We start from the raw sequence: 21265 nt of genomic DNA, 5'->3' as shown, positions 1-21265 counted from the left end.
CTAAGCAGACTAACTCTCCCCTATTAAAGTCTTCTAGGCGAAGTTACCACTCAGAGTCTGTAAGATGTTTAGTTTGACTTTATACATTTTATCTGGCCAGCAAGCACCTTTCCACATTGAATGCAGGCATCCTCAGTCATTCGGTAAATATTGAGCAATTGGTAGGAGCCACTGGCTGAGCCTGGTGGTCCAGCTCTGAACACGGTGGACAAGCGCCTGCCGAGGGTCAGACTCGCGCTGCCCTGTGGGGAGAGCGGGGTCTCAGAGAGCACAGACCGCCCTAGCTAACAGCGCTGAAGGTCTGCTGAGGGGTGTAGATTTATTCTGAACAGGTGTTATCTAAGGATGGAGCATGAAGCGTGGTGGGAATCCAGCACAATCAAGGAAGACCAAGGGCATGCGAGGCATGGGGAATGCCTGTGCAGGGCCCACGGGCTGGGGGACAGGGGGCGCTCAGGAGGCTCACGGGTTACTGATCCAGTGAGGGTTCCCGAAAGGCGCATCGCAAGAAGGGCCCGCCGGGCTGATGACGCAAGAGCTGAAGCTGAGCCACCAAGAAGACTCCCGTCAGGTCAAAGCTCAGTCGTGTTCTTAACAGCATTCCAAGATGATACACATGAGAAAAACTACCTAGAAAGCGACGGTGTGAAGCATCTCCCCCGGACGGTCACGTGCTCTGAAGCACAGAGACTGGGAGGTCGGGATCGGGGAGGAAGCGAGGGAAGCGAGGGAAGACCCGTCAGATATGGCGGCACACTTGGAATGAATGAAGAGAAAAGATAGGCTCCAATAGCGCGCTCCAAGATTCTTGTTGGAGCTGCCAGTAATCTGAAAACAGAGTGCATGACCTCTCAGTCATTAAGGAGGACAAGAAAGAGAGATTAACTGGCTGCGGAGGACAGGAGGCAACGAGGGGCCACACAAAGAGAAAACATGGCAGAAGGAAGATGTCTCCGTTCAGATGTAAGACATAAGGTTATACATTAAATATGTGTGAGCTGTATGAGGGCTGATATAAGATCTGAGGTCGTACCGTTGACCCTTGAACAACACGGGGTTGAACTGCTCGGATTCACGTATATGTGGTTTTTTTTCAATAAAGTACAGTATAGTGGTGTAAATGGATTTTCTCTTCCTTATGATTTTCTTAACTACATTTTCTTTCCTCTAGCTTATGTGATTGTAAGAATACTATCCATAGTACATATAACATACAAAATATGTGCTTATCAGCTGTTTATGTTGTTCGTAAGTCTTCTGGTCAACGGTAGGCTGTTAGAAGTTAAGTTTTTGGGGAGTCAAGAGTCCTGTGTGACCCTAACCCCCATGTTGTTCAAGGGTCATCTGTATATTTAAAAAAGGAAGACTCCCAGATTCAGCTTAAAAAAGAAATAAAAAACTAAAAAAACCACATTCTCCCTCCCAGTCTAGTTACAACCCACTTTTAAGAGACATTCAAAACAACATTGCATCAAGTGAAAAGTACATGGATGGACATCCACGGAGCAAAGGCAGATTAAAAAAAGTTGAGTGGCAGTGTTAATTCTGTCAGACAAAATAAATATTGGGGTAAATCAAGAAGCACCTCTCACAAAATGATAAAAAGAAGAACACCCAGTGGAGACGCGAACATCGGAGCACTTTATGTACCCAGTAAAGTCACTGACATATACAAAACAAAAATGTTTGGAATATTAGAAACACGATGTCAGATTTGAATGCACACCAGTCTAAACCTTATCAGATTAATTAGAAAATTGAGGTATTGAATTACATAACTTACAAGATTGGATATATATTTATGTACATGTATTTTAATATCACGTTTGGATATATACATCTTTGACATTTCAGACAGAGAATTCTAATTCTTTGGAAATGTGCATGCCACATTTAAAACACTTAGTCACATCACATACCGGCTCGCAAAGTAAACCTCAATAAATTCCACCAAGTAAAAAATGTCCAGGACACATCCTGTGGCCACGATGCAATTAAACTGGAATTTTCTAATAAAAAACAATTATAAGAACAGCAAGGCTACATCTTGGAGGTTTGACCATAAGACATGAACGACAGCAGTCCCCTGCAGAACCGAGTCTAAGTTGGAAATCAAAACTACAATTACAGACCATTTACAAACAACCATTGAACGTCATGTTTCAAAATTCATGGGGTTGTGGCCACAGGGGCATTCGGAGGAGAATTTGGCTTTAAGTAATGATGATGATGATGACGGCAGTACTGGTAATCACAAGTAGCCAATAAACTGTGTTAGGGGGTCGACATTCAGTATTGTAATTTATTCTCACAGAGTTGCCACGGGGTGGCTACTGCAATCATCCGCATTTTACAAATAACGAGACCGAGTCACAGAAAGGTCAAGCAGACGTTCAAGGTCAGACACTTAGTAAATAATCGCACTGCGATTTGAACCCAGGTTGAGCTGGGCTCTAAAGTCAGAGCAGGTAACTGCTGCACACCATTCTGTCCTCTCTGAATAGAAAGAATGAATTTGAGAAACCAAATACTAAGCTCTAGAAGGTAGAAAAAAAGAAAATATGAGAAACAGAGGGGGTGAGTGAAGAGTAAACCTCAAGCAGAAATAAATGTAACAGAAAGCAAACCAAAAAGAGTAGATGTTTGCATTGATTCTAAGGATGAGTCCTTCGAAGCGCAGACGGCACCACTCCTCGAGTGAAGGCAAGTCAAAGCAGAGGAGGGGTGCCCGACAGAGCTCGTGTGCAGAGTTCTGGAGAAAACCTTGCAAATTAATGGGCAACTCCATGCTGATAAATACGAAAATCAAGTGATAGAAATTGATGACGGAAAAGACTTTTTAAAAATTGAGTGGTCCAATAACCAAGGAGAGCTTCAAAGAACCACCTCAAAAGTGGAGCCGGGACCAGATGATTTTACAGAAAAATTATTTTAAGCTTTTACTAGATGTATTTTAAACTATCCTAACTATTTCAGAAGGTAGGAAGGAATGTCGGCTTCCCGCATCTTTTATAACGCCAGCACGACAAGGGATGATGATGGGCTGTTTCTATTTGTGGATATAGATACAAAAATCCCAAACAAAATAGGGGCAAAGCAAGTCCAGGTGTTCAATAAAAGAATTGCTCATTGTGAGCCAATGGGACTTGAAAGAACACCAAAATACGGGTGGCCCAGCCTTATGCAAGCCATCCATAGGGTCCTTCCCACAGACAAATCAGAAGAGGAAAGATACATGAGCATGCCAAGGAGCTGAGACAGCATTTAATAAACAACACCCATTCTTGGTGAAAATGCTTCCCAAGTTACAATTAGTAGAATATTTCCTTAACATAATAAAAAATAATTTTATCTGGATACAGGACTCAGTATCCTACTTACCATAAAATGCTTGCAGGGATTTTCGTCACTGTCTAGAAAAAGACGTGGAATGCCTCTATGTGTCATTGTTTACTAATGTTCTGGAAACTTCAGTGATATTAAAAAATAAAATGAAATAAGTAGTATATGCATTTTAAATGAAATCAATTTTTAAAAAGATTTTATTTATTTGAGAGAGAGCAAGAGAGGAGAAGCAGACCCCCCCACCCCCCCCCCCCCCCCACTGAGCAAGGAGCCCAACACGGGACTTGATCCCAGGACCCTGAGACCATGACCTGAGCCAATGGCAGACGCTTAACCAACTCAGTCACCCAGGTGCTCCTAAATGGAGGAAATTTTTTAACATTCAGTTGGAATCAGTTGGAGACTCAAGAGAAGCTATTGAGTAGCTAGGGTATGAGGGAATACGAGAGATCTACAAGGTTGCCAATTATGAGATAAATATGCAAAACCTGTGACTTACTTATGTATAAGCAATCCCCAACTAGAAAATATATTTTACAAATGGTTCCGTTCAAAATAGAAACAAAAGCACTGGGGAATAAATGTAGCTAGAGATATTTAGAGCCTAAATGAAGAATATAAAATTTGATTGAAAAGAAAATTTAAAAAAATTAAGAAATGTTCTCAGATGGGAAGACTTTTTCCCTAAGTTCATCTGTAAATCCCAGGCAATCTTAATAAAACTTTAAACCAGATATTTTAGAGACCGAGGAAAATCACTGTAAAGGCAACCAGAACTACTTGTTGGCAAAAATTAGCCATAAATTTCAGTTTTGTTTCTCAAAACAGGAACCTTTATTTTTCTGGTTATAAGTGTGATACACAATGTAAAAAAAAAAATCAGGCGAAGGAATTATTAAGTATGAAGGAAAAGTTTTTATAAAGATCATCCCCCAGCACTTTACGTACCCTCCAAAAAAATTATTAACTGGTGTTCATTCATATGAGTCCATTTTTGTAAACAGAACTAGTCTCTAGAAACAGTTTTACAGTTTCTCAGCATTGCGATATACGGCGGACCTCCTTCCGTGCCCACGTATGGAGATTTCTTGTATCCATGTTGTTGACTGCACAATGCTCCACTGTGTGATGGACCACAGTAAATTTAACACAATCTCTCACTGATGTACATTTAGGTTGTTTCCACTATTTTGCTTTTTGTGAGTGAATTTTCTTTACTTTTTTCGGGGGTAGGGGGGAGTCCGTGCTCTGTGTCAGGCTTTCAGCTAAGTAGCTCCTGGAAGTGTTTCCCTTGGTTTTCTTGGTGGTTAGCGTGGTCTCCACTCAGTGGGCCATCAGCTAAGCCGCAAAGGGGCTGCACACTGCCCTTGAGGCTGCACAGGTCACCTCAGCGTCTCAGCCCTTGGCCAGGACATTTGTGCTCCTGCCTGTCCCTCCTCCCGGTGACAAACCTCGTTGTGTGTGGCCTTGTGTGGCAGCATTTTCTGAGCGTCTCCCATGGGCGAAGCCCTGGTTCCGGGCACCGGGATTTAATGACGAGTGACCTTGGCCAATCCCTTCCGAGCAGGGACGGGTAGATGTGCCTTTCTTGAATGTATCCAGATACTTCTCAAGATGAATTATATCTTCAGCCTTTACCACATCGGAGGGAATCTATATATTGAAGGGGGAGGCCTGTCCTGCTTTGTCGTTTGTCTCAGAGGAAGGGCATCCTGATGACCCCACTCTTGCCTGCATGTTGACGGCCGAGATGACCTTCCAGGGTGTGGAAGGGCGGCCGCCCAGGTGAGGGGTGCCTCTCAGCCTCTTATACACCTTCTAGGCTCTTCCAGAGAAGCAGTTCCCAAAATGTCTTTCTCGTGGCTCGGATTTGTCATCTCCTCTGAGGTGCAGCCCACTGGGTTGCATAGACACTGTGGTGTCAGCCAGCTACCTGGAGTCCTTCATTCCGTGGTCCTGGGGGGATGTTTCTCTAGAGCCACAGAACCAATGGGTGGGTGGATGCATGGATGGATGGTTGAGAGAGAGACATATAAAGAAAGAGATGTATTCTGAGGGGTTGGCTCACACAATTATGGAGAAGTCCCACGATCTGCCACCTACAAGCTGGAGGCCCAGGGGAACCGGGGTGTGCGTACTCTATGCCAAGCCCACAGCCCCTGAGAACCAGGGCAGCCAATGGTGTAAGCCCCAGTCCGAGTCCAAAGACTCAAGAACTGGAAGTGCTGACGTCCCACATCTCAGGGTGGGAGAATATGGTGTCTGTCCGAGCTCGGGCCAAGCACATTCGCCCTCCCTCTGCCCTTTGTTCAATGCAGGCCCTCAAGGATGATGGATTGGGTGATGCCCACCCTTTCCTCAGCCTACATTCAAATGCTCATCTCTTCTGGAAACCCTCTCACAGACACACCCCGAAACAATGTTTGACCAGCGATGCAGGCATCCCTCAGAGCACTTGGGCTGACACATAAAATTAACCATCATACATTTTGCCTTAGCCTGGAATGGGAAAGTTTGGTTGAAAGGGGCCTTTGAGATGCTCACCCGCCCATTCATTCATTCCTTGAACATGATGCCCCTACTCGGTCAAGCCCCAGCCCAGCTCTGGGGACACAAATTAGGGAGGCATCGCCTCTCCCCTCCGGGAGGTACCAGAGGAGTGGGAGAATGAGGGTATAGAACCAGTTTCAACTCAACCGCTCACATACCAGCTGGGAAACAGCTCAGATCTGCTGCGCCTTGTCCGGTCCTGTGTCCCAACCAGCCCCAGCCACCGGCCCCAAAAGAGAAGGACCGTAAACATCTTCCCTTCATCCTATCTCCGAGTCCCTCCTCAGTTCAAGACAGAAAACACCCCCTGGGCCGAAGTGACCCAACTTGAAAAATTTCCTTTGATATAAGACACTGTCGGGGAATTCAGAAATTTGAAACACATTTTATCAGCTAGTTCTCCATATGGTTATTTACCCTCTCAACGTTCTCCAGTGAATTAAGTGGATTTTATCCAGATGGAAATAAGCGTGTCCTTTCCCTCCAGTGAGTTAGCTCTGCCTGGCATTGCGATGGACGCGTCATGCTTTTTCAACAAGAGCTGAATGAAACAAATGGGAAGGAAGGAAGAAAGGAAGGGAGGGCGGGCGGGCGGGCGGGCGAGCTTACTGACCCTGCTCCCCAGCACAGTCCAAAAGTTGTTTAAACTCCTTTAAAGGAGGAACTAGCCATTTCTTTGCCCTTTGGCTTTATCCATTTGGCCTTTGCATTTTCTATACGGATGACAGTGCAGCCAAGGTGCATCTAGAGGTCCGCGGAGGACCATGATGGGGCATCGGTTCTCATCCCTCTCTGGGGTGCCGTGGCCTCATGTGTGTGAGGGGACACGCCTCCAGCCCCAGCACTCCGTGGAAGGGGTGGTGGGCGAGCTAGTGCTTGGGACAGAAGGGCCTCCAGGGAGTGGGAGAGCCGTTTCCTGGGCTAAAGCAAATCCTTTGGGTTTTTCTGCCGGGAAGTGAAAGCAGCTGGTGCTGTTGGCCCGAGCCCATGCTGGAAGCTTTCTCCGCAACGTCCCCGGGAAGCCTCTGGAAGGGACCCTTAAGGTCGTCTTGCGGAGGACTCGCTAGGGGCAGAGAAAAACCGACAAGAGCCTGGCAAACACTCGTGGGGCCTGGGGCAAAATCCCAGAAAGCACCCTGGCCAGGCCCAGAAGACCTTTGGAAAGCTGCCGCACCCCTGGGAAAGGCACAGGCTTGCCCCCAAGCTCTGCTGACGTTTGGCCCCATTAGAAGCCATAGCTGCTTCCAATGTCCTGAGCACAATTACCAAAGCTACGCAGAAGCATGTGACCAAGGCGCCGTGTTTCCAATTATTCTCTCTCCCTTCTCTCTCTGTCTCTCCCTCTACGCCAGGCCTCGAGGAAAAGTAGTCTCCCACCGAAGTCCAATTCTGGCTGCTCCTCTACAGCCCTTTGCAATTATTCCCTTCCTTTGTTACATTTCCATAAAAACAAGGCTCATTTTGAAAACTGTCTTTGCTCTGCACCAAAGGGCTAGCCCCCCTGCCCCCAGCACATCACCAACCTCCCATCCCATGGCCCCTGCCACCCCCGCATGAGAGCCAAGGCTGCAGAAAGTCACGGTTCCCTCCGGAAAAGCTTATTTTTAAAAACTGATGGTACTCATCAGGCACGTCCTGCAAATGGTCCACTGGGATTAGCACAGTGTCCACTTGAGGAATTTGACCCGTCTGCTCTCCTAGATCCCATATGCAGCCAACTTTTCCACCGCTGAGTGAAGCACACAGCCTTGCACCTGGTCCCAAAGTCCCCAAATGTTTGTGCCCTGGAAAATGCCGAGTGATGGAGCTCATCTTTGCTGGGAAGGCTCTGGTGGGCTGGGAGAGTATGTGAACGGGAAGGGGGATTGGGCTTGCTTTCTAAGAACCCAGGCAGATGGCAACAGAGGTTGGTGGAAAAGAACAGAGAGCCCGGCACTGGAGGGGAGAGTTTAGGCTTTGACTGCAGGAGACTGGCTCCTCTCCTAGGCTTGGGGTGGGATAAAAGACAGTTTCAAAAAGCCTCTTGGTCCCTGATGTTGCTGTTATGTGTGCCAGTAGTATCTGAGAGAAGAACATCTCTTCTACGAGGACTTTTTTTTTTAGGCAAAAAGAGAAGTCTATCAGCTGGCATATGTGAATAGATAGTGTGGCATCAGGTATGGCTGGATCTAGGTGCTCATATTACATCATTTAAATCCATCCTTCTCACGCTTTCTCTCTGTCCTCCTCGATTTCTCTCTACTTGCTCCCTACCTGTCCCCCAACGTCTGTGAGTCCTGTACTTTCTTGTGTCTGATTTACTCTCAGCAGCCGTCCCCACACAGTGGCCCTCAGCAACTCTATATTTATACCCTCCCCATTTAGCACCAGTGCAAGGCCAGAATGATCTTAACACAAAGCTTTGATTATCTTTCAATTTTTCAATGCCTGATGGACCAGGGCTGGCTATGAGCAACACACACACATGCGCGTGCGCGAGTGCACCCTTCCTTCTCCATGCGGCCCAGGTGAGCTGTGGAGAGTCCTGATGAAGTTAACAAGATGCAAAGAAATTTGAATATAAATATATAAATACTCATAGTGACCTTTGCGTTGAGAGTTACTAGTTCTGGGAAGTTGAATGGACAGAATCAAAAGAGCTCCTGTTTTGGGGATGATGGCAGGGAGGAGAGCATCACCATTTGGATTTGAAAGGGGGCATCTGGAGTAAAGGTGAGTAATAAGAAGGGAAAAAGAAAACACTAAAAAGCTTGAATTCTATGTATTCCTCCGCCAGTAGATCTGAGCATTGCATGTCTGGTTTTAACAAATCCTCTCAAAACGAAGCAGGTTCTTGGCAAGCAGACTGTGCCCTCTGCGCCCGGTTCATGACTTAGGGGCACATAAAATGCAGAAGTGATAAAATGAGAGTTTCAGTGGTTTCGGGGGGAAGGAAACAGACTGTGGGCTGTGGCTCAAAGGGGAGGTGAGCGTGAGGAGAGAAAGTGCAGGGTGTAAAGTACTTGTTCAAGAAGATAAGCAGGAATACGGTTGCGTTGTCGACATGGTGCCGAGGATAGCGTGCTGTGTATGTACTTTTTTTTTTTTTTTAGAGAGAGAGCGTTTGCCCGTGAGCAGGTCGTGGGGGGGGAGGGGCGGAGGGAGAGAGAATCTTAAGCAGCCTCCACGCCCAGCGCAGAACCCAACGCGGGGATCGATCTCAGGACCTTGAGATCGCGACCTGAGCCAAAATCAAGAACTGACTGAGCCACCCTGGCGCCCCTCGACACATAGTTTTTAAAAAACAGAAGCGATCTGAGTATGTTTCCGCCCTGTTGCTGGAGGCCTGGTGCGGAGGAGAGATGCCCGTGAGAGGGATGATAATCAGCGTCAGCATGAAGCCGTGGAAGAGAGCAGGCTCCAGAGTCGCGCTGCCTGGTTTAATTCCTGCTGTTACCGAGCCCGAGCTGTGTGATCTCGAGAAAGTGACGTAACCTCTCAGTGCTTCGGTGACCCTTTTTGTAAACTGAGGATACTGATGGAGCCTACGGCAGATTTTTGTGAGGGTGAAATAGTAAAAGCAGTCAGAGCAGTGCCTGGTATACCACAAGCTCTGAATAAATATTAGCAATTATTATTTTGTTGTTGCTGGGCATCAACACTCTGGAGGGATGGGAGCCAGAGCGCAGATGGGGGTCGGGGGAGGGCCCAGCCTCAGGGGGAGGGCGGGTGCTCCACTACCAAGGGTGTGGAGAGTATGTGTGGATGGCAAGTGCACGTGCAAACTTGATGGTAGACAGCCAGGAGGATTGCTGTCTGAGAGCTTCTGCCTTTGCGTGAAGCAGGAGGAGACATTGTCTCTGATGGCAAGGGAGGGGAATTTAGTTTCTAAGAAGGGGAAGTTTTGAGATTGTCATTGTTGAGAATGTTTGATCAGGCTAACTACGGAAATGCCGTGTAACTGTTGGCCAGAGCCCGGGGTGACCCAGTGGGCGGCCACGGGTGCCCCATGGCGGCAGTCTGCTCGGGGGCGGGGGGTGCCCCCTGCACTCGGGGGTGGGGGTGTCCTCTGCCGGCCTCAGCACCCTGCAGCCGGGCATGGGGCTCAGCAAAGGTGGAGGGTTCTCCCTTACTTAAGATGGAAGGACACAGAGCACAGGATTTGAGATACTGGGAGGAGGGTGGCTTGATGAGATGGACCGACATCCAGTTGATTTGTGCTGACGCATCAAGAGCAATGCCTGACATAGAGTGAGCTTTCCAGTATTTTTTCATTCATTCTTTTCCATTCATTGCTATTGGTTGCTATAGATGGTGAATAAACTGATAAAATTAAAGGGCTAATGCAGAAAACAATCAATGTGTGTGATGTAGGCGTTGAAAAACAGTCTTCTTTTAAGAAGAAATGCTCCTTGCGGGGGCTCTGAAAGGGCTTCTAGTTAATGAAATGTTGGAAGGGCTCTGCTTTTCCTTATTCGACCCTGGCTGTGCACACGGCAGCCCCACGGTTTGCTGTTCTGGCAATGGCTCTGTGTTGTGGCTTGGGCCGGAGTCAGGAGCTCTGGATGGACCCTTTTGCCACCTGCCTCCCGGGAACTGAAGCCGAAGGAGGGGCCTCATGGTGCCGCCGAGCTGGGCAGGCTGGGTTCAGAGAGACGGGGTTGACCGGTGTGTGAAGCCGGTCCTCCCTCGGTCGGGCTGTGAGATGGGGATGGGCGGGGGTGGCCGATGGAGTGGGAGGCTGTGACCTTCCGTCTCGTACACTCAATCAGCCCCGATGGGTCAGCACCGGGCGACCCTCCCAACCCGGCTCGTAGGCTCTGCACCTGGAAAGGAGGATGAGGGAGCAGTGGCTCTCCGACTGGGCTCCTGGATTCTGGGGTTTCCCTGGAGATGCTACAGCACTCACCGGGGCTGGTGAAAGGGGCCGGGCAGGCACAGCCTCATCCCCCGAACCCGCTCCCTAGACTGGAGCCCCTGCAAACTTGTTGGAAGCACAGATGTCACAAAGCTCGGACCTCCGTCATCTCTAAAGACATCCCGTGACTCCATGGCGCTTCGTGGCTTTGGGTCTGCGTTTCCCTTCTCCGTGCCTCAGTTTCCCCATCTGCAGAGTGAGGGTTTGGATAAGAGAAGCTCTGGCTTCTGGGAGTGGAGGGGGTGGTAAACGCTGGGGTTCCCCGAGCCCCATGTGGCGGGCCATGTGGGTGGGCCAGCGCCACCAAAGGAGGATCTCCCCGCTGCCCTGCCTCACGGGCACCAGCTCCCCGTTGCTCTGCTCCAGGTCCACTTGTCAGCAGCAAGTCACACTGCTTCTTTCTGCTTCCTCTTTCCTCCAGGGCCCCATGAAGTGGTGACCAAGCCCGGTCCGGTCACCACCCGCCACCCAAGGGCCACAGATCAGGAGAAGAAGAAGGGCAGCCTTACTTCCTCTCTGAGGATGGACCCGCACAGCCGTTCTGGAAAGAGCAGAAAATCTACAAAGCTCCGGTCCATCTCCCGGTCCCTGATGCTCTGTAATGCAAAGACCAGTGATGACGGCTCAAGCCCCGATGAGAAATACCCCGATCCCTTTGAGGTTTCCCTGGGACAGGGCAAGGAGGGGATTTTCCACTCGTCTGTGCAGTTGGCGGACACGTCGGAGGCTGGGCCCAGCAGCATTCCTGATCTAGCGCTGGCCTCTGAGGCGGCTCACCTCCAAGCAGCTGCCGGTGATCGAGGCAAGAGCTGTAGGAGGCTATTCTTCATGAAGGTATGCCCAGGACTTGCGGCGTTGGAAGACTCTGTGGTTGGTTTCGGGTGCTCCGAAAGAAAGTCTTTGAACCCTTTTACTCTGAGGTCAGGAAGGCACAGAGTTCTAATTCTGAGCAAAAGCAAGGAAGAAGTTGAGGCAGGGATCACGGGAATGACAGTAATGAGCATGGTAGTGAATCCGGCTCAGTTAACCTTCTCACTTGAGAGACTCAGTGAGATGCTGTGGTGGTGGGAGGTAAACTGAGCCTGGATCCCTGCTGGAAAATGCAAAGGGCGATGGTCAGTATACTGGCAGGTTCTCCTCTCAGGCAGGCACTCTCTGGCGTACCCTCGCAGCTCAGGTCACTGACTTATGGGGCCCGGGCGAGTAGCCGACCTTATGTCACTCAGGGAAGGGATGGAGGATCAGTGTGTTTGCTCCCTGAGCACCAATCGTGAGCATTTTCCAAGTGCCCCTGCTAGTTCCCACATGGATATGAATGCTAGAGCTGACAGGAGGAGCCATGGTGAGGGAGTGAGAGAAGCTAGGTAGTGGTTGGAGACCTGCCAAAATTCAGAATGCCTTCTCTTCCATTAGACCATATTTCAAGTTGTGTTATTACAATGAGATGGAGATTGCAAGGCACCAGGGGATAGAGGCTGATTCAAGTATTTTACTCTTGAATTATTCTCAGTTGAGTACTGTGCTTTCAGCCCTCCATCCAAGGTGGGGTTTCTCAAGGGTCCAAGCAGCCCAGAACCTTGGAGGTCGTGCAGGCCAGCTGGGAAGGGTTTGTCCCACACCTTATTGGCACAGTCACACAATTGTCAACAGCAAGTGAGGAATGAATGCATTCCAGTCCCAGTGGAGGGGATCCAGGACCTTTGCACAACTTGCTTCCTTGCAGAGGAAAACCATTGTTTAACATGTATATAATAAACACTATCGTGGACCATTATATAGCAGGTTAGCAGGTCAGGGCCCAGAGAGGGGATAGCCCCGGTGATCTCCAGACACAAGCAGCTTCTGCAAGGGGAGTAACCCAGCCCGGGTTACTCCATCACCCACGATGTGACTTCTGTTGGTATGACCTGAGCTCACCCAGTAGGACAGAAGGAGGGACCAGCATCCCAGTGGGTTTGGGGGAGCCTGGCCAGGCTCCTGGTTTGCCAAGAACGATGTGACAAGTATACAACCCACCAGCTGAGAGTCAAATTTATTGATGACGAGATCACGTTGTCCAGGTTAGAGCTCAGATAAATGAGATTCAGAAATCATTTGGAGATTCCAGCAGACACCTAGAATGAATTATTCACTTGCTTCCATTTAATTGTGCAAGTGTTTCCTGAGCACCTGTTATGCTCAGGAGGGATCCCTGCCCTCAAGGATCTTGTCTAAAGTGGAGTAGAGAATATACTCCAAAGGGCTGTCGGAGGCTCACAAAGAGGGAGCGTGTCTCTGGCGTTGGATATCAGTACGTTCAGTGAGTGTTTGCGGAGTACCGACCTGTGGGCCACACAGACCCAGTCCCTGTCCTCTCACAACTCTTATTCTGGTGGGGGGGCAGCTACCAACACCTCTTATGTGATATGACATGAAACAGTGAAGGGCTCTGGAGAAATCTTAGGCAGCAAAAGAGGACGGAGAGGGATGAGGGGAGAGTTCACTGTCCTTCTCGGGAAGGTGATCGTGAATGCTTCTCTGAAGAAGGGACATTTGAGCAGCGACCTGAAGGGGGTGGACCAGTGAGTCCTCTGAACGTTTCAGATGGGGAAGAGCATTCCAGGCAGCAGGAGCAGCATGTGCAAAGACATGAAGAAATGAGTGATTTGCGGTGGCAAGGGGAAGAGTGTGCCTGGGGGATTTTGGACGGGGGAGGGCGGCAGAAGGTAGAGCTGGGTGGTAGCCAGGGCACGCTTGGAATTTTGTTCTAAGGAGGGTGGGAGACTGCGCGAGCAGGGGAGTGGCGCAGCCCAGCAAAGGAGAGCTCTGGCTACTGAGGGGGGAGTGGAACGTGGGGGACCAGCTAGGGCTTTGGCAATAACCCTGGCCGGAGGTGATGTGGCTCTAAGACGGCGGTAGTCGCACTGAGAATGATCAGAGTAGATTTATTTTCAAGGCAAACCCAGGGCATTTGTTGACCGGATTTGTCTTGTGAGGAGATGGGAGGCAGCAAGCTTCGCTTCCGGTTTTGACTTGAGCAACGCCAGGAAAGCAGATGCTCTGTGTTGAGGTGGGAAACACTCCGGGCTGGACACATGATCAGGAACCGATGAGATGTTCCCCAAAGGACCCGGGGTTTGGCTCAGCAGGGGTGGGTGGCGGGGAATCCCAGGTAGAAGGAGCTGCATACGTGAAGACACGGAGGTGAGGAGGCACGGAGGACTTCTGTGTGTGTCTGGAGCTCTGTAGACGGCACCTGTCCGGTGGCAGGAGGCTGGATGACGGGGAGAGCCAGATGAACGGCTCAGGGGAGGAAACTGGCCAGGAGTCAGGCTTCACCTCTTTGGTCTCTGCGATGCACAGGTGCACCATACTTTCATAATGTACCCACAGCTCTTATTGTCTCCCCAAAACCTCGGGAGGAAGGTAGTCACGGCTGCATCTGTATTTTGGGGGGGGGGCGGGGTGCCATATGGCGCAAGGTTTAGGGGGTGTGGGCTCATTAGTCTGACTGCTTGGGTTTGAGTCCAACTTTTCCATTTGGTAAGCTGTACCATCCCAGAAATTCACGTTACCTCCCCATGCCTCCATTTTCTCACCGATTAAATGGAGAATGTGAACAATATTGTTTAGCTCATAAGGGTTTTTTATCAGGATTAAGTGATAAGTATTTACATAAGAAAATCAACCTGAACCGGTACAGTACACATAGTAATTGCTTACTTAGCATTATCATTACTGTTTCCGGTTTAGGAGGGGGACACTGTGGTTGAGTGATAAAAGTAATGAATCCAGTAGCATCTTCTGAGCACCTCCAACGTGCCCGGAGCGTGAAGAGTTGTAGCTTCTGCCATGCCTGTGGAGATGGGGACAGCGCACATCTCTCCCGTTGCAGGGTCACGGGAGGCCCGGGAACACTGGGGGATATGCAGCTCTATCTGCCGAAGGGCACCCTGGAGGAGGTGCCTGCTGACCGCAGGATATCCCGGTCAAGAAGTCCAGATCACAGGGAGTGGTGTGAGCAGGCGGAGGGCCATGAACGGAGGCTTGGAGGCGGGCAAGGGGTGATGGGCACAGCTGAGTCACGCTGGGGCAAGGATGGCTCGGGAAGGACGGGAGGGCTGCTGACCAGCTTGGAACCCAACGCGAGTCTTGTTTTTTCCTTCTCAGGAGCACAGGTGATCTTGAACCACCCAGGATCGGATTCTCAGCAAGTGAGGGTTTCAATGCCTGAGCAGGTCTTCTATCAAGAGTGCCAGGGCATAAGGGTCAAAGGTGACAGCTGGTCCCAATGTCCTTCCTGGGGGTGCCTCAGTATTGAATAACACCCCCACCCTCCCCTTCCCGCAGGGACACTCTAGTCCCTGCCCCGGCTCTTGCCCTGCCCTGCACCCAGGCGTGACTCAGTTGGCCCAGGTGGACTCCTCAGTCTCCAGCAATGCCATGGTTACACTGATTTCAAAACAAAATCTGGAAAGAGGCCCCGTGACATCAGTCTCTCATCTAGAAACGCCTAAATGAAAATTAAAGAAGAGGAAGTTAGATAAACAGCCAAATAAAAAAATGCCATCTTGGATGTGTTGTGCTTGGCATGACCGGGGCTGAGGAAATGAGTTCCTGGGGGTGTGCCAGAGCTGAGCGGGTTTGCGCAGAGTCCGGAGTGAGCATCTGAGCCCTCATCCTGCTTGAAGGCACTGGTGAGGCTTCTTCTTCCAGGCCCCCGGGGATGAACTGAAGTGGAAGAATGTTGAAAACTAGACTCTAACCCAACAAACAAAAATCCTCAATTTATCAGAGGCCTAGACCTTGAAAAGGAGGAAATGCAAGGACTCCTTGGCTACTTCAGACCCAGTGTCTTTTTTCCGAATGGAAAGAGTATTTTCAAGTGCCCTTTAGGTAGGATGTTGGGCCAGAGGGAAGGAAGCTCAGGCAGGTGGACCTGAAGCTTTACCAGACTGTGCTCATCTCCTTCCTTGTTCTCCTTCCTCTTATTTCCCCTCTCTCCTTCCTTCTGTTTCTCCAAATGCTGGCAAACACCTGCTCTGTCTGCTATCTATCCCCTGGGGATTAAGAAACATCTTGGATGCCGTTCCTTCCCTCAGGGAGCTCGTGGTCTGGAGAAGGGGACAGGTGTGAGCATAATGGGTCCCGACACTTGTCCCCTCCTCCAAGCTACGTTCAGCTTGTTTAGCTTTCTTACGGGAGAGTCTCATGCAGGGGATGAGTAGCAGAATTGCGTCCTCGAAGGAGCCTCCTAGGTTGTCTTTCACCTCCCCAGAGCACCCTGCGGTGGCAAGATTTATGCCCCTGTTCACCCTGGAGGTGAACGGGTCCATGTGACCGTGAAATCTCAGTGATCTCAGAATGCAAGGATGAGCTCAGGTCCAACAGAAGTCCCTCCTGTCGGCCCCTCCCGGAGGCTCCGCACAGGTGGATGAAGGCCGCCGCAGTGCTCTGCAGGAGCATTAGGACGAGCCTGAACACCTGGGTGTGCAGGTAGGGTGGGGGGGGGCAAAGGCAGGGGGTGGAGGTTGGGGGGCAGGGAGGGAGACGTGTCGGCGTCCCACAGCGCAAGCCTGGTTCCAGATGTACAAAGAGATCCTTTTACTTTTATTTTTTTTAACACATTTTTTTAAAGATTTTATTTATTTATTTGAGAGAGAGAGAGAGAGAGAGAGAGCATGTGAGAGAGAGAGATCGCGAGCAGGGGGGAGGGGCAGAGGGAGAAGCAGACTCCCCGCTGAGCAGGGAGCCGGCCGTGGAACTCGATCCCAGCACCCTGGGATCATGACCAGAGCTGAAGGCAGATGCTTCACCGACTGAGCCACCCAGGTGCCCAGTTTTATTTTTTTAATTATTTTTTAAAATATTTTAATTCCAGGTTAGTTCACATACAATGTAATATTAGCTTCAGGTGTACACTACAGTGATTCAGCCTTTCCACGCATCACCCGGTGCTCATCACGACGGGTGCCCTCCTCATTCCCCAGCACCTGTTTCCCCCTCCCCCCTCCTCCCCACGGGTGACCAGCAGTGTGTTCTCTAGAGTTAAGGGTCTGTTTCTTGGTTTGTCTCTCTCCCTTTTTACCCTATGCTCATTTGTTTCTGAAATTCCACATATGAGTGAAATCATATGGTATTTGTCTTTCTCTGACTGACTTATTTCGCTTTGCATGATACTCTCTCGCTCCATTCATGTTGTTGCAAATGGCAAGATTTTATTCATTTTTATGGCTGAGTAATATTCCATTGTATGTATATACCACAGCTTCTTTATCCATTCATCTATCGATGGTCATGTGGCTCTTTCCATATCTCCGTTATTGTAGATAATGCTGCTATACACATTGGGGTACATGTATCCCTTTAATCAGTATTTTTATATTTTGGGGGTAAATACCCAGTAGTGCAATTGCTGGATCGTTGGGTGGTTCTGTTTTTAATTGTTCGAGGCACCTCCACACCGTTTTCCGCAGCGGCTGCACCAGCTTGCATTCTCACCAGCAGTGCACGAGGGTCCCTTTCTCTCCACATCCTTGCCAATACTCGTTTCCTCTGTTGTTGATTTTAGCCATCCTGACAGGGGCGAGATGATACCTCATTGTAGTTTGACTTGTATTTCACAACAGGGATCTTCTTATTTTTATTTTTTTTATTTTATACTTTTATAAGTTTAATAGTTCATAAAGCAAATCAAGTGTTGAAAAACCAAGCCAGACTGCTCCTGGTTGGTCTGGGTCTCCCAGGGGGCGGGATGACCGGATCCTTTTAAAGAAGTCATTGTCTGCCGCAAACTCACAAAGACATTTTCCCACTTTTCTTCCAGAAGCTGTGTTGTCTTATCTTTCACATAGGATCTTTAATTCCTACCAAGTCGATTTGGTATACATTGTGAAATATATATTTAAACATTTTCCCCCGTATGGGTATCTAAGTGATTCAGCATGATTTTTTGATGAGCCTGCCCAGTCTCCACGACAGGACAGTATTATCATAAAAAAGTCAAGAACCATATCTGTCATCTATGTATCTATTTATGTATCTATCAGGTGTCTATCTGTGTCTTTCTGTTCTCTCATTATGATCCATTAGTCTTTTTTTTCCCTTTGCGCTAATATCACACAGTTTTTATTATGATAGTTTTATAATATTTTTTGATATCTGGTAAGTCCTCCAGCTTTGTTCTACAAACTAGACTTGGTTATGCTGTTGGGATTTTTCTTTTTTTAAAGATTTTATTTATTTATTCATGAGAGACAGAGGGGGGGAGAGAGAGAGAGAAAGAGAGAGAGAAGCAGAGGGAGAAGCAGGCTCCCAAGGAGCAGGGAGCCCGATGCGGGACTCGATCCCAGGACCTCGGGATCATGACCTGAGCCGAAGGCAGATGCTTAACCATCTGAGCCACCCAGGCGCCCGGGATTTTTCATTTTGTTGGATTTCTCTGTTCTGTGGGTTCTGTCTAATTAACCTCTGCTCCTATCCTTATTGGTCCTTTTTTCTCCCGTCTTCACGTCCAATGTTTTGTTCTTTTTTTTCTAGCTTTCTGAGATGGCAGCTTGGATAACTGATCTTCAGCTTTTTATTTTTCTCTAACTTAAGGCTATGAATTTCCTTCTAAGTTTAGTGGCTTCATCCATAAATTTTGATATCCCACATTTTCATGATTTCAGATAGTATAGGTGTTCTATTGTGATTTCTTGGGTGACCCTTGGTTTATTTAGAAATGTGTTGTTTAATTTTCAGGCAGTTGGGGAATTTCTAGTGTCTGTCTCTATCTTGGTTCCTGGATTGATTATTCTATAGTCAGAGAAGAGAAGGTATTGTGAATAAGTTTAACAATGGAAATGTGTTGAGATAGAATATATATGTTGTCGTTGGATGCAATGTTCTATGTGTGTCTCTTAGATCAAGTTCAATAACCGTAGTCTCCAGAACTGTTTCTCTTTACCGATCCCCCATTCCTCTATTAGTTACCGAGAGCAGTGTGTTAAAGTCTCTAGTTATGATTGGGGATCTGTTTTTCCTTTTAGTTCTGTCAATTTTTTCTTTATACATTTTGAAGGTATATTTTATGTGCATAGACGTTTAGAATTAAAAAAATATTTTCCTGGTGCATTATCACCTTTATAATCCACAAGTCTCCATCTTTTGTCTAGTGATAATTTTTGCTAAAAAATTATTTGCTATTAGTAAAGTTGAACCTACTGTCTTTTGGTTACTTTTCCCCTCTTTTTTTTTTTTATCACTAACCTGGGTTCATGTATTTAAGGAGTATCTCATGTAAGCAGCATGTAAGGTTCATTTTCTTCCACCTTACCATCTTTATCTTATAATAATGGGTATTGATTTACACTTGGTTTTCTCTCTCTTCTTGCCCTCTTTTAGTTTAATATATTTTTTACTACTCCATTTCCCCTTCAATTGGCTTGTTAGTTATACATTTTTTTACTATTTTTTAATCATTAAAATATAAAACACAATCCTGAATGTATTCGAGTCTCATATAAATTAGCACTTTGATCAGTTCTCAGACAATACTAGGACCTTAGAACACACAACTCCATTTGTATCTGCCCACTTTTTTGATATTATTCTCATGCATTTTAATTCTATTTATAGGTAAATCCCAAGAATAGATCCTCATTATTGTTCTGTCCAGTCAGTATTAATTTACGTTAATTTCCATGTTTACCCTTTCCATTCTTCTTCATTGCTTCCCGCACTTCTGTGTCTGTCCCAGCATCACTGTCCTGCCGGAAGCGGACCTGTCTCTAACACGGGCAGGATGGGGCCAGAGTTCAGATGGAGCTCGACATGCTGAATGTCTAAGTATTTAAAAAGTTATAGATCAAGGTCACACATGTCTAAAAATATCTGTTCTTTCCTCCTACTTTGACAAATATCCTTTCTTAAGAACTTGGAGAGTCAAGTTCAGAGAAGTTCTCAGGGTTCTGCCCGAGATTGGGGTGACACAGGGGAGGGCCATTTCCTGGCTCTCGGCCACTGGCCGCAATCCCCTCTGTCCTGCAGCTCCTGGCACTGTCCAGTGTGGACACCTGCCCCCATCAAACAGCCCCCTGGCACCCCTGCAGCTTAGGGCTGTGCACCCCAGGGGTGTGATTTGCCCTCAGCAGGATAGACAAAGGGGAGACATGGGGTTGGGGCCCAAGCTCCCCTGGGTGCAATCTGATGCCTCCTACCTCATTGGTTTCTTACTTTCTCTCCAGCTAGATATTAACAGCTCACCACATAGACCTCAAGCACTATATTTACTCACTTTGGAGCTGGCAGCCCTTTTATGGTACTGGTTAGCATTGGGAACTGGCACCTAGCAATAGCTCTAGAAATATTTGTGGAAAGAATGGTTGCATAAATGAGTACACTGAGGCCACCCTTAAGGCAGAGAGCCTACTGATGGAGCCCGAGCTTGCCTTGGCTTTTTGAGCTGCCGTGTGGGTTCACACTGGACACTGCCTCGGGCATTCCCACTGGCTGGGGCCTGGGGTCACCGGGCACTCAATCTGGGAGTAAGACAGCCGCAGATGAGAGCAGACGTGTGGGAGGTCCTCCCTCGGGGCCGCCCTCCTAGAAGAATGCAACATGCTCTGATGTGCATGGGAATGGCCTCCGTAGTGTGGCCGGTCCTGCTTTCCTTTGCAAATTCAAAATATCGGTTAGGCCAAGTCAGCACTCGTGCAGTGTGACTCAGGATGGATGAGGTCAGATCAAGCGTCTGAATTGTGGGCTTGGGCTGTGGGTGGAGGGAGGGCGGTCAGGGCCTCCCTGAGCGGCTGAGTTCCTGCCTTTCCCTGCCTGTGAGCCGCTCAGCTTGTGGCTTTGAGGCCCAGGCTGCCTTGGCAAGTGGGAAACCCAATCCTTTGGCCGCCTGCCTCTTCCTGCCACAGAAGAGCAGCTTGTGGAGGCTGAGAGCAGCCCCTGGGAGGGAGGCTCGGGGCTCCAGGACTCCCACGGAGCAGCCGCATCCCCTGGGTGCAAGGGGGAGGCTGGGAGGAAGGCAAGGGCGGTCCACGTGCCAGCAGTGGGAGGGGAGGCCCACAGGTATGATTCACATGCACTTGCTGCCTGCCTCCCAGACTCCACGTGACTTCTCTTCCCTGTTTCCATTCTCAAAGTGCATTTGGAACTATTTGCCTGGAAGCCGGTCTTTTGAACCTCGCTGGTTCTGTCAGGACACCATTTGGTTAGTGAGAAGGGGTTTTGGTGGAGAGAAGAGGAAAACAGGGGAAATCAGGAGGAAGTAGTAAACCACCTACCTTCTCAATTCTATTTCTCAACATGGCCCTTCGTATGTACATTACAATCCACCGAAGACGGCTTTCCCCTATTCTTTGCATACAGCCCACTGGTTCCAGTCCCTGAGCCTCTGCCCTTGCTGTTGCCTCTGCCTGGGATACCTTCCTGATTTACTTCCATGAGCCCCATCTTGGTCATCCTTCCTCTAGGGCTCAGCTTCAGTGGACTCTCTGCAGGATG

General features: G+C 48.6%; 1 protein-coding gene across 3 annotated transcripts in view; it reads left to right on the top strand.

Annotated features, from left to right (window-relative positions):
- Positions 1 to 21265, top strand: part of IL16 (interleukin 16) — a 97009-nt gene that overhangs the window by 16184 nt on the left and 59560 nt on the right. For all 3 annotated transcript variants that reach the window (XM_027569595.2, XM_035727925.1, XM_027569600.2), the window contains exon 2: positions 11214 to 11626. In XM_027569595.2, the coding sequence (XP_027425396.1) occupies positions 11214 to 11626 (413 nt within the window). The remainder of the gene's footprint in view (positions 1 to 11213; positions 11627 to 21265) is intronic.

Source organism: Zalophus californianus, chromosome 6, assembly GCF_009762305.2.
Source record: "Zalophus californianus isolate mZalCal1 chromosome 6, mZalCal1.pri.v2, whole genome shotgun sequence".
Classification (NCBI taxonomy): domain Eukaryota; kingdom Metazoa; phylum Chordata; class Mammalia; order Carnivora; family Otariidae; genus Zalophus; species Zalophus californianus.
Note: the sequence above shows the minus strand (reverse complement) of the source record. Positions and strands in the feature narration are given on the sequence as shown.